General features: G+C 40.9%; 1 protein-coding gene across 1 annotated transcript in view; it reads left to right on the top strand.

The window, feature by feature from the left end:
• LOC141257346 (calpain-13-like) overlaps positions 1-13,901 on the top strand; it is a 76,328-nt gene extending 62,427 nt beyond the window's left edge. Inside the window, exons 19-24 of the mRNA XM_073671810.1 lie at positions 780-847; positions 1,556-1,624; positions 2,126-2,204; positions 5,196-5,312; positions 10,354-10,409; positions 13,077-13,901. Coding sequence (XP_073527911.1) covers positions 780-847; positions 1,556-1,624; positions 2,126-2,204; positions 5,196-5,312; positions 10,354-10,409; positions 13,077-13,097 — 410 coding nt within the window. The 3' untranslated portion in view covers positions 13,098-13,901. The remainder of the gene's footprint in view (positions 1-779; positions 848-1,555; positions 1,625-2,125; positions 2,205-5,195; positions 5,313-10,353; positions 10,410-13,076) is intronic.
• Positions 13,902-14,143: the final 242 nt, after the last annotated feature.

Below are 14,143 nucleotides of genomic sequence, written 5' to 3'. Positions count from 1 at the left end.
GATCGGGCGCCACCCTTAAGCAGCAGAAACAGAGGCAAGCAGACAACATGGAGGGAAGCCAGGCTAGCAGACTGGACTGGAGATCAAGTGCGCGCTCTTGCACAGTGGGAGATGGACCACTATGCAAGGATGCCGCCAGGCATGTTACACTAAGCATCTCTGGGAACTCCTTCAAGATTGTTGGAAGACCATTTCTGGTGACTACCTCTTGAAGCTCATCAAGAGAATGCCAAGAGTGTGCAAAGCAGTCATCAAAGCAAAAGGTGGCTACTTTGAAGAACCTAGAATATAAGACATATTTTCAGTTGTTTCACACTTTTTTGTTAAGTATATAATTCCACATGTGGTAATTCATAGTTTTGATGCCTTCAGTGTGAATGTACAATTTTCATAGTCATGAAAATACAGAAAAATCTTTAAATGAGAAGGTCTGTCCAAACTTTTGGTCTGTACTGTATATATATATATAAAGATAGATGGATGAACACGATGGATGGATATGATGGATGTGATACATTTATTTTCCATGTTTATCAATGTACTTCCAAAATAAAACTACAGGACATTCATTTATTAATTATTAGTTTACTACATATTTATTTTTTTAGATAGATGGATGGATGCGATGGATGGATATATGGATCGATAAGATGGATGGATGGATGGATATGATGGATGTGAAACATTTACTTTCCATGTTTATTAATTTACTTCCAAAATAAAATTACAGGACATGAATTTATTACTTATTAGTTTAATACATATTTATTTTTTTCTAGAATATTCGCATCCATTTAATGCAAAATTTACCATTGATGGCTGCCGGGAGATCCTGGCATCAGTAGATGTATCCTTTACTACTTATTTATTTCTTTATCATTAGGGGTGAAAGATGTCACTAGTGTTTCTGACCAGTCAGAAGTATGGTGTTCTTGTGTCATCAGCCCCAGTCACTTGTGCACCGGGGGGAAGGTGAACGCTAGTAGTTTCATATAAAATGTGGTTAATCTGAACTTAATCTGGTGAATAAATTCAAAAAAATCAAGTTGTCCCCTAATCAAAGGAAGGTGATAACTTGCTGATCACTGAAGGTCCAACCATTGGGACTCCTAGTGATGCTGAGATCAATGCTCTGGGACCCGGTGTATACAGCTCTGCCAGCCCATCCTGAATGGAGCGGAGGTGCATGCTGGTCTCCTACTCTATTCACTGTCTAGTGCTCAGCATTCGACGGCCACATAGACAAGGAATGGAGAAGAGGATGAGTGTGGGCATCTCTGCTCCACTTAAGAGGACGCTGCAGAGCTCCGTTTTCCAGATTTTCAGAGCCCTGAACTCTAGTTCCTTGGATGTCCCAGTGGTCAGACCTCCAGACATGAGCAGGTTAGCCACTATCCTATAGGGATAACTTTATATTTTGTGAATAAACTTTTAGGATGAAAGGCGGGTGGTATCATAAAATCACAAATGTTGGAGGGAACTGAATCTAATCCTACAGGTTCATTCATCCATCTCCTTTCCTGTACATTGACCATATTCCTAAACGCACATGTAGATCTCCAAGAAATCAAAACTTGACGCAGGGACATTTGCTAAATTGTGGAAAATTATCACCCAATATAAGGTAAATAAAAGTTTAAAATAAAACTAAACCATTTCTTTGCAATGTCTTTGTGCTGTGGCTGTCACATTAACAACATGGATAGTGTGGATTTAAACCCAGGACCCTGCGTTGCATGGCTCAAGTGCTAACTACTGGGGCACTGGGCTCAGCACAAAAACACTGGGAATTATTCCAATTTCAGGAAATAGAGAGGTAATGTAACAATATACAATTTTTCAATATATTTTCTCTATCAATTCTGAGCCATTTCCAAGATCTCAGCACAATTCTGATAACTGTTTTGCATCTATGACGAGCCGTGCACCCGTCTGTCCATCACATGGCCAGGACATATGGAAGCACAGAGCAAAGTTTCCTTAGAGCAAGCAGAGATCTTTAAATGTGAGGAATTAAAGCAGAAAGTATTAAAAACAATCTATTTGCTGTATTTGTAAATCACTTTATTACGCATTCAATATGGGAAATGCTATCTATGAAGCTTTGTATATGTTTCTTTTTAAGGATCATTTTAATCAAGTGAATACCAATGGCAGTGGATACATCAGTCTGACGGCATTACACAAGATAATAAAACAAACAGGTACAGTACAGTGCTAGATCAAATATTATGGATGAACAGATTTGTAATGTGACCATATTGCCACATACACTACCGTTCAAAAGTTTGGGGTCACCCAGACAATTTTGTGTTTTCCATGAAAACTCATACTTTTATTTATCAAATGAGTTGCAAAATGAATAGAAAATATAGTCCAGACATTGACAAGGTTAGGAATAATGATTTTTATTTGAAAGAATAATTTTCTCCTTCAAACTTTGCTTTCGTCAAAGAATGCTCCTTTGCAGCCATTCCAGCATTGCAGACCTTTGGCTTTTAGCTGATAATTTGCTGAGGTAATCTTGAGAAATTTCCCCCCATGCTTCCTGAAGCCCCTCCCACAAGTTGGATTGGCTTGATGGGCACTTTTTGCGTACCATACGGTCAAGCTGCTCCCACAACAGCTCAATGGGGTTGAGATCTGGTGACTGCTCTGGCCACTCCATTATAGATAGAATACCAGCTGCCTGCTTCTTCCCTAAATAGTTCATGCATAATTTGGAGGTGTGCTTTGGGTCATTGTCCTGTTGTAGGGTGAAATTGGCTCCAATCAAGCGCTGTCCACAGGGTATGGCATGGCGTTGCAAAATGGAGTGATAGCCTTCCTTATTCAAAATCCCATTTACCTTGTACAAATTTCCCACTTTACCAGCACCAAAGCAACCCCAGACCATCACATTACCTCCACCATGCTTGACAGATGGCGTCAGGCACTCTTCCAGCATCTTTTCAGTTGTTCTGCGTCTCACAAATGTTCTTCTGTGTGATCCAAACACCTCAAACTTTGATTCGCCTGTCCATAAAACTTTTTTCCAATCTTCTTCTGTCCAATGTCTGTGTTCTTTTGCCCATATTAATCTATTCCTTTTATTAGCCAGTCTCAGATATGGCTTTTTCTTTGCCACTTTGCCCTGAAGGCCAGCATCCCGGAGTCGCATCTTCACTGTACATGTTGACACTGGCGTTTTGCGTGTAATATTTAATGAAGCTGCCAGTTGAGGATCTGTGAGGCGTCGATTTCTCAAACTAGAGACTCTAATGTCCTTGTCTTGTTGCTCAGTTGTGCATCGGGGTCTCCCACTTCTCTTTCTACTCTGGTTAGAGCCTGTTTGTGCTCTCCTCTGAAGGGAGTAGTACACACCGTTGTAGGAAATCTTCAGTTTCTTGGCAATTTCTCACATGGAATAGCCTTCATTTTATAAGAACAAGAATAGACTGTCGAGTTTCACATGAAAGTTCTCTCTTTCTGGCCATTTTGAGAGTTTCATAAAACAAACAAATGTAATGCTCCAGATTCTCAAGTAGCTCAAAGGAAGGTCAATTATATAGCTTCTCAAATCAGCCAAACCGTTTTCAGCTGGGCTAACATACTTGTGCAAGGGTTTTCTAGGGTTTTCTAAACATCCATTAGCTTCTTACACAGTTAGCAAACACAATGTACCATTAAAACACTGGAGTGGTGGTTGTTGGAAATGGGCCTCTTTACACCTATGTAGATATTGCAATAAAAACAAGACGTTTGCAGATAGAATAGTCATTTACCACATTAACAATGTATAGAGTGGATTTCTGATTCATTTAATGTTAGCTTCATTGAAAAAAAAATGAGCTTTTCTTTCAAAAATAATGAAATTTCTAAATGACCCCAAACTTTTGAACGGTAGTGTATCTATATATCTATATATACTCCAGACAAAACTGATACATTGTAACACTGAGGGTGGAGCATGACATAAGGACTCAAAGATCACAACCCTCCGATGCTGCACTAGGTGTAGCAATATATCAGTTCTGCATCTCCCTAAATCCTTACAACATTGCTACATTTTTATAAATGATCACGGGAGGTTCTGCCGCACAATACACTACCTCTCCCTTCTGCACAGACTTTATTGGGTTGACAAAGCCAACCTTACACAATCACACAATAAATAATGTGGCTATAACAGAGTCCATCTGGTTCCCGTCATAATAGATAATTTAAGATGTGAACAGTGCGTAAGATGTGTGACCAACCACCCCACCCTTCACCAGATACCTATAATTAGTGTGAAGCCCCTTTATCTTACCATTGGTGGGCATCTTTCCTGTCTCTTCTGGCAGAATGTATTATGGCAGAGAAGAGGTAAAACATTTTTTCACTGCACTTTGCAAATGTGTTTGCAGGTAATCGTTAAATAACAGCAAACAAAATGTCCCCTATTCAGCACTCCAGGTTCTCCTCTCCCTCTGGTAGCTGAGAAACTGGAGTTTTTGTGACATTTTGGTGTGCTAATGAATAAAGACCCTTAATGATCATTGTAAAAAGGTGTATTGGTGGCCATTAAAGGGTTGAATAATTTGCTACACTTGGATGTAACTTTGGACCTGTTATCAGAGTCAGGGTAGATCGTAGGTTGGGTGGTGCCCTCGGCCATGCCTTCTACTGAGTCCCCAGTCTTACCATATAGTGCCCAAAAAACACAATGATACAATTCCCATATATCGCTGACCCACATTGTCTAAATAATGCGCTATACAGTGTCCAAAATAACATTGCCGCATATTGTCCGAGCAACATTGCATTGGATTGGGGTCAAGCATCTTGTTAAGTGCCACCACTTAGTATGGACAAGTGAAGGGGTCCTGGCCAAAATCTTCCATCCCATCCAGTGAACGTGCAGTGCGGACACAGAGACCACCGACACTTACTGTATATATTTATAGATGCATAGTTATAACACAACCTGGGTCCTGTCTCCATATTTCCTGCTCCTCCATGGCTCAGTATCACATACATGCACATGGGCAAAGCTAAAACCAAATTTATTGTGAAATGATGCCAATTTATGTGATTAGTCTGGTGCAACTTTGTAAATGTGCTGTACAGACATCACCATTGAGAAATGATTCCCACGCTTTTTATGTCACTACCTCATGGCCGCCGCGCTGTCACTGATGGGTAGCTACTTGTTTGATTCTCTTATTATCTAGGGCTCAATGTCCAGAATGATCTCCTGCAGCAGCTTTTTGCTCGATATTCAGACGGTCAAGGGAAACTAAGTTTTGTTGACTACCTGGTCTGTACAATGCGACTGAAGGGCTTTATGGGTAAGTTTTGGACTAATTAGTTTATAGACTAATGAAGTGAAATAATTGGTTTTGCGGTGTATAGAAAAAATTTTGGCCTCCTACATAGTCCATCCACAGGAGCATCAAGATGGCAGCAATGGAGGCCTTCAGCAGGCCAGCTTTGGCCGTGGTAACAAATCAGTACCCCATTATTGCGACATGCCATTTCTGCTGTCAGAGATTGACAGTGGCACCTAAATGGTTAAAAACCGCAACTGAAACCCAGCTTTAGCCACGGCTGTGAGTCACAGGTATCAGCTATGCAGTATAGCCTGCATCTACCATGGGTGGAGCGGGCTCAGCTCCTGAGCCTTCTACAAATATGCTGACCCAGCGAAGGATGTTTATTAACGTCCTAAAGCAAGAAGGGGTTAAAAGAGTATAAGAATTTGCAGCTCAATCTCCTAACTGCTTTCACAGTGCCCCACAGGACAAGGTGACCATCTCCCCCCAATATCCTCCTTTCTTCCCAAAATGGTGATGATTACTTTTCACCTTAAAGGAAGTCTGTGAGCACAAAATGAGTGTCCAAACTAAAGACAGCACCTTGCATGGGACAAAGCCCTAATAAAAATTATACCTTTGGTGCTTTTATACATTGATGTTTTTGCATGAAATTATCAGATTTTTTTTTAAATGCTAATGAGGTGCTTGGTGCACCCTTGGTGTGACCAAATGGTTAAGCCAAACCAGTCTCCTCACCTTGACATGCTTAACAAGTCACTCTCCGCAAGGAGAAACGTTACCCCCTTGGATCCTTGTCAGACGCCTCTCACCCAGCCAAACCAGATCTCACACTTTACACTGATGAGAGGCAGTACCCCGAAACACTGTGTCTTCAAATTGAGAATCTGGTTTTGGCCTTTATCCTAAGGCTATGTGCCCATGATGCAGAAATGCTGCCGATTTTTTACGCATCTCCCTGGCAGGAAAAATGCATGCGTTTTTTACATGCGTTTTTCCTGCCAGGTAGAAGCGTTTGTCAAGCATTTTTGCATGCATTTCTGCATGTGGGTTATCAAGCGCTTTTCCAAGCGATTTTAGCATCACTTGGAAAAGTGCTTGACAACTTGACCACACTATATAAATCCATGCAACCGGCATGGATTTATAGAGTGTGACCAAGTTAATAGTTAAAAAAAAGAATAAAAATGGTAAAAAAAAAAAAAAAAAAGTAAACATTATACTTACCTTCCAATGGCCCCCGGTCTCCTGTACGATGCGTCCGGTCACGCGACCGCAGACGTAGCAGCCGCGTGACCAGTCACATGACTAAATGACGTCATGAAAGGTCCTTTTAGACCATCGCGAGCCGTACAAGAGAACGGACGCATCATACAGAGACCGGGGACCATCAGAAGTTAAGTATAATGTTTATTTTTTATTTTAACAGGTATTATGGTACCCGGGTCAGGAGGAGTCTCCGCACATTGAATCGCTTAATATCCACATGTGCACATGTAGTCAAGCGGATATTAAGCGATTCAATGCAAGTCAATGGCGGCAATTATGCTGCGTGTCCGCAAAAATAATGGATGTGCTGCGTATTTTTCCGCAATGATAATCCGCAGTGGAAATTTCCGCAGCATGTGCACAGCACATGCGGATTATCATTGGGGACCATGGGGCACGTATTACCAAGCGTTTTTTAAGCATTTTCACTGCGGAAATACCGCGCCAAAAACGCTTGAAAAACACATAGCGGTCACGCAGCCTAAGTCATGTGATATTGACTTTTAGGATTGCTTCTTCCTATAGGTGGCACTAGAGTTCAAGTCGTATTCCTCCCTGAAGAGACAATTTGCTAATGGTTAAGTGCATCATCCCAGCTCTTATTCAAGAGGCCTTCGACCGAAGATAATAACAACTGATCAGTGGGGGTGCCAGGTGTCAAACTACCACCGATCTGATACTGATGACCCATTATAAGAAAAGGTCATCAGTAATAGGTACTGGCACAGCCTTCTCAAACATAAAGCGATCCTAGACCACCATGGATAATAGTTATCAATATTATCCCCTTCATCACCCAAGACCACCAAAGATATTGGGTATTGAAAACTCAACCACTTTAGACCCACAGGAATACAATCAATAACCCCTAAACCACCGAAGGCAAAAATGTATCAAGTAGGGAAAGTGAACATTGTTGGAGGTTGTGTGCGGGGGAAAGGATACTTTATAGTCTCTGTTGTGGCCACCAATATACTTGCCGATCCTCCTTTGGAAACATTGTATTTGTTTCTGGAGACCCAACCTCTCCTTTAGGCCTGGAAGATGTATACAGAGAAGGTAAAAAACAACTTTATTCTGCCCTTGTACAACTGAGAGGAGCAGAAGACCAACATGGAGGCAGCCACTGCAAAAGTAGAATGCAAACTACAGATACTCAGCAACTTCTAACACCGGTGATAATATGGGTCAAGGACGTCCCATAGTTAGTATAGCAGTGTGGTTCTGTTTACATTATGCTATACAGTTTGCATTAAGCATCTATATACCTTAAAATCGGTACATCCCATCCTAGGAAAATTACCTAGAATGGAACGTAAATTACAAATGTCCCTAAAAAATCAAGGTCTGGGGGGGATAAACACTTGCTAGAAAGAAGCCACACATCTGTTTCTATTTCTCGCTCTGATTCTCACTCTTTTCCTTCCTCCTTTTCTTCTCTCTTCACAGGCTTTAAGGCTAGATTCCCACTATGAGCTTTTAGTGAGTTTTTTCCGTTGCTTATTTTGGAAAAAATGATAGTAACCTATTTTACTTATTGAGTGCAGAAATGGTGCATAAAATCTGCAACATCAAAAACTCATCAAAAGCTCATTGTGGGAACATAGCCTTAGGGTTTCTTCACACATTGCATATTTTCTGCACGTTTTTCAAGTGTTTTAAAAAAAGCTGCAGTTTAGAGTACCAGCAAAGCGAATGAGATTCCTGAAATCTCGGCTTATTTTTTTTGTAGCTTTGAACCATCATAGCATTTTTGTTTTTCACCACTGCAGCTTGTCAATTCTTTCAGTGTTTTTGCAGTGCTTTTTCTCCCTTTCAAATGTATTGGGGAAAACGCATCAAAACCGCACATAGAAAGGCGCTTAATTTATGCACCATTTTTTTATGGCCAACACTATGGATTTTGGTGCAGAAAAATCTGCTGCATATACTCAACGTGTGCACGAAGCCTGTCAAATAGCTGTAATCTGATCTCTCAGTGAGCAGACAGACCCTCTTGGATTTTAGCAGGAGGGATTTAAGCTTTTTTTCCCCCAGAGTGAATGAAGAGACCAGAAAGTAGGTGCTGAGGGGGGTGGAAGTGGCTCAAAAGTGGAGTAAGAAGCAGATTTCTCTCAATATATATTACAAAGATTCTTATGTTTGATTTTACTACTGATGTACAGTCATGGCCAAAAGTATTGAGAATGAGACAAATAGTAATTTTTCCAAAGTTTACTGCTTCATTTTTTGTAATGGCAATTTGCATATACTCCTGAATGTCAAAGAGTGATCAGCTTAACAGCAATTACTGTACTTGCAAAGTCAATATTTGCCCAGAAAATGAACTTTAACCCCCAAAACACATTTCAACATCATTGCAGTCCTGCCTTAAAAGGAGCAGCTAACATCGTTTTAGTGATTGATCCATTAACACAGGTGTGGGTGTTGATGAGGACAGGGCTGGTGATCAATCAGTCATGATTAAGTAAGAATGACATCACTGGACACTGTAAAAGGAGGCTGGTTCTTGGTATCATTGTTTCTCTTCAGTTAACCATGGTTATTTCTAAAGAAACACGTGCAGCCATCATTGCACTGCACAAAAATGGCCTAACAGGGAAGAGTATCGCAGCTACAAAGATTGCACCTCAGTCAACAATCTATCGCATCATCAAGAACTTCATGGAGAGAGCTTCCATTGTTGTCAAAAAGGCTCCAGGGCGCCCAAGAAAGACCAGCAAGCGCCAGGACCGTATCTTAAAACTGTTTCAGCTGCGGGATCGGACTACCAGCAGTGCCGAGCTTGCTCAGGAATGGCAGCAGGCTGGTGTGAGTGCTTCTGCACGCACTGTGAGGCGGAGACTCTTTGAGCAAGGGCTGGTTTCAAGGAGGGCAGCAAAGAAGCCACTTCTCTCCAGAAAAAACATCAGGGACCGACTGATATTCTGCAAAAGGTACAGGGAGTGGACTGCTGAGGACTGGGGCAAAGTCATTTTCTCTGATGAATCCCCTTTTCGATTGTTTGGGACATCTGGAAAACAGCTTATTCGGAGAAGAAGAGGTGAGCGCTACCACCAGTCTTGTCTCATGCCAACTGTAAAGCATCCTGAAACCATTCATGTGTGGGGTTGCTTCTCAGCCAAGGGAATTGGCTCACTCACAGTCTTGCCTAAAAACACAGCCATGAATAAAGAATGGTACCAGAATGTCCTCCAAGAGCAACTTCTCCCAACCGTCCAAGAGCAGTTTGGCGCCCAACAATGCCTTTTCCAGCATGATGGAGCACCTTGCCATAAAGCAAAGGTGATAACTAAATGGCTCATGGAACAAAACATAGAGATTTTGGGTCCATGGCCTGGAAACTCCCCAGATCTTAATCCCATTGAGAACTTGTGGTCAATCATCAAGAGACGGGTGGACAAACAAAAACCAACAAATTCTGGCAAAATGCAAGCATTGATTATGCAGGAATGGACTGCTATCAGTCAGGATTTGGTCCAAAAGTTGATTGAGAGCATGCCAGGGAGAATTACAGAGGTCTTGAAGAAGAAGGGGCAACACTGCAAATATTGACTTGCTGCATTAACTCATTCTAACTGTCAATATAACCTATTGGTACTCATAATATGATTGCAATTATATTTCTGTATGTGATATAAACATCAGACAAACACTAATAAAAACCAGAGGCCAGCAGATCATGTGAAAATATAATTTTGGTGTCATTCTCAAAACTTTTGGCCATGACTGTACACAGAACTCATTGAAAAGACAGTGACCATTTAACTTTTTTTCACAATTTCAGAAACTTTTTATAAGCTGACAGCTGATGATAAAATTACAAACATGACTGTTGAGAAGGTGAGTGGTCATAAAGGAAGACAGAATGTATATATTCATGGCATGTAATGGGACAGGACAGAGCAAATGAAGGGGATATGCTCTGAAAATCAGCTTTTGAATTTCTACAAGTTGTTATGTCCCTGTTGGAGAGATCCTTAGAAAACTCTGGACAACACGGTTGTTTTGCAGTAAGGCCTCATTCACACACAGCAGATTTTAATAGTATTTTACAGCAATATTTTGCAACCAAAATTGTCATAGAAAAATTTAAAATCGTTTCTTCTCCCCTGTCATATATATTAAGAAGATATTAAGAAATCTTTCTCCCAAACCCCCCTTGCCTCTCACCCCTCCCTTATCCCTCATTTGTCACAAGAGGAGAGCTGACAGTCCAGCATCTGTCTCTCTCTGCAAATTATCACCCACAGCAGAAGTAGCTTTAACAAATGCTGGCACACAAGAGGTGCCACCAACCCAATTAAAATGCGAGTGTCTTCCCCCCTGGCAGAGGCCGGGGATAATTAGACACAGGCAGCGATCAATTTCCAGGTAGCCGAGGAAGTTCTATTCTCAGGACTTCAAAGGGAATTTAATAGGGAGTCCCAGGCCGTCCAGCACCGATAAGAAATATGGAATAGCTCAAGTTCCAGAATTCCGGTAATAATGGGACCTATATTTTTAGTGACAGGTTCAGCTAGGGACCAATATGGATATTTTCCCATCGCCGTAAGCCCCTCTGTGGAGCTGTAGTGCGAAAGCACCAGAATAACGGATCGCAGCTACTCCATGTGTGGTCTCTAAAGCAAGGTAAAATCATATTGGAAAAAATGGTATCTCTTTCGGGCCTCTATGATCAACCAACGATAAGTTATCCCAAAAACCAGATATCTTACTAAAAATGTGCAGGCTAGAGCCCAGCCCCTGTGATGTCAGCACAGGGGATGTGTGGGCAGGTCTCCTCCTTCAGCATAAAAGAATCTGCTGAGGTTGGAGTAGTATTCATTGCCGGGAGTATATATTTAATATAGCAACGTATCCTGTTCGATAACTGTTTAATCAAGCAGAGTATCTCCCCTCCACCTATATTGAATCATCTCAGCGATAATATAGTATCTGCTTTAATCATTATTTTGTGTACCTGCATATGTATTGTAATGTCCCCTTTTGGGTTAAATATAAAATTTAATAGTTCTGTTTCTTTTGCTCTGTAATTGTTCCCTCCCCCGAAGCCATATATGCTACCAGAAAGCAGGCATCCGACCAGGCCTGTATTATATTTCAAATCTGTCACGTGGTGGCAGCAAATAATAACAATTGGGCTATCGTGAAGCTGACAGTGACTGTACGGGGGCGTATACGCATATTCCATGCATTGGAATCCAGAGGTGTGACGCCATACGCTTACTGGTCACTTGCCGATACCTACGTAATGAGTAATTCTGGATCGTGGGCTCGCGAATCCCTGACGAAATCCGGACAGAGTGACGGCAGCAGTGAGATATTGTGTGAACTCCCCGGTGTCGTCTCTGTGGAACCCTGCCAATAATGCTTTCATCTCTTCCAAACTAAGCTGTAGAGATGTTGCAGTGCTCAGTTCATGCTCCTTTAGAAGTTTTTTTAATTGTTGCTCAGCAAGATCTGCAACAAAAATCTTCTCTAAGTATGGGAGGCTGGGAAGCAAAGGAGCTCTGACAGGAAAAGTCCTGTACACAGACTGAATATAGTGTACAGATACTTTTGGAGCAGCGGTTGAAAGCAGCTTCTAAAAAAAGCTCAAACTTTGAATCAACATTGCAGCATAGGATTTGAGAAAGAAGGAAACAAAATGAGGTAATGAAGTATAGGGCAAAACGTAGCAATGCTTGGATAAAATAATTATATATATTTTGTAGGGATCCATGTTCTCATGCAGGCATAAGGTGTCGTTCACACATGCAGTGCTGTTTGGTCCAAACGTGTCGTTTTATTGCTTTCATAAAACTAAAAAAAAAACTAAACAGCTTCTTCTTGGCACAAAAGTAACGCAGCAAATAAACAGTCCATTCAGCATGCACATATATATCAGAGCGGGCTCACCCAAACTTTAAACACAGAAGGGGCCCTACCCATCTTGGTGTCACCTTCAGTCTGAGCTCCAACAGTTTCCAGCACCAAACAGAAGTGTTTAATTCCATGCACAGTTCACACTGAACAGACTGCAGCTTCCACACGTTATTCTGCAGTTCTAGCACACAAACTGCTCAGCTTTCCTAGCTGAGCCTTGCAATCTCCATTTACAGAGAACTTCTGGCTTGTCTCTCTCCCAGCTAAAGCTCCTATTTTAGCTGTCCACTAGTGTTGAGCGAGTATGTTTCATTAACCCTAAATACTCGTGCTCACCGAGTATTTTGGCGTGCGCGGCATTGCTTTTACTTTCACCACAGCTGCAAGTGTTACGGCTGTTAGACAGCTGTGACAGATGCATAGATTGCCTGATTCTGCCTACTCTTATTGTTTTAATACCATCTGTTTTATTTAGGAAAATGATCTTTGAAGTTTGCCAACCTCTATAATCATAAAAACTATTTAGTAAATTATATTTTAGTCTTCCTTTACTGCCAACAACCCCTTAAAAATAATTAATTTCTATTATTAATTTGTTAATATATACAATCTCACTTGCTCTCCTTTTTTTTTCTTTTACAGTGGCTGCAATTAATGATGTAGAAACAATTTATAATGCTAACAGACACTGTATATGTGAAGACTGGATGAACAGGGTTTGGGTCCTTTCAGGTCAATGGGAATTGACCAGACCTGGCCAGAAGTGCGAGAATCCTGAAGATTCTGTATTACTAAACTACTCAATATTTATTAAAATGAAAAAATAAAAGACATAGTTTTCATTTTCTCTACCAATTTCTTAAGATTGCTAAAATTATCCCATCTTGGAAACTTTAAAGGGGTTAATCAGTCCAAATCGATAAGTCTGCAGTCACTCATGTTTGGAAGCCAAAAGGCACTGTATATCTCCTCAAAAACACCATACCAACAGTGAAGTTTGGAAGTGGGATCATCATGGCGTGGGGCTGTTTTTCAGGATGTGCCACTGGCAAACTTTATATAATTGAAGGAAGGATGAATGGACAAATGTACCAAGACATTCTTGATAAAAATTTGCTGCCATCAACCAGGATGATGAAGATGAAATAAGGGTGGACATTTCAGCAAGACAATGATCCCAAACACACATTCAAGGAAACTCTTATTTGGTTTCAGAGAAAAAAAATAAAGCAGCTAAAATGGGCCAGCAAATCACCGCACCTGAATCCAAAAGAAAATGTATGGAAGGAACTAAAGCTCAGAGTTCATAGAAGGAGCCCACAGGATCTTCAGAATGTGAAGAGGGTTTGTGTGGAAGAATGGGCCAAAATCAGACCTGAGCAATGTATGCAACTAGTTTCTCCATACAGGAGGTATCTTGAAGCTTCATCACCAAAGACTTTTGTACGAAGTATTAATTAAATTTCAGTAAGCGTCTTCAATACTTTTCTCCTGTGTCATCTCTCATTATTACACATTACTTAATCTATGGACATCTATGGTTTAATTTCTTTACCTGTGTGGATTGGATGTATGGTTAATGACATCTGGTAAGAATTTCATGTCAATAGTACCTTTAGAAATATATTTACTTAGAAAATTGGTGACAAGTTCAGTACTTATTTCACCTGCTATAGGAGCAGTATTATAGTAGTTTTATTCCTGTACAT

This window comes from Phyllobates terribilis, unplaced genomic scaffold, assembly GCF_046119375.1.
Source record: "Phyllobates terribilis strain yellow unplaced genomic scaffold, ASM4611937v1 Scaffold_3__8_contigs__length_932513732, whole genome shotgun sequence".
Classification (NCBI taxonomy): Eukaryota; Metazoa; Chordata; class Amphibia; order Anura; family Dendrobatidae; genus Phyllobates; species Phyllobates terribilis.
Note: the sequence above shows the minus strand (reverse complement) of the source record. Positions and strands in the feature narration are given on the sequence as shown.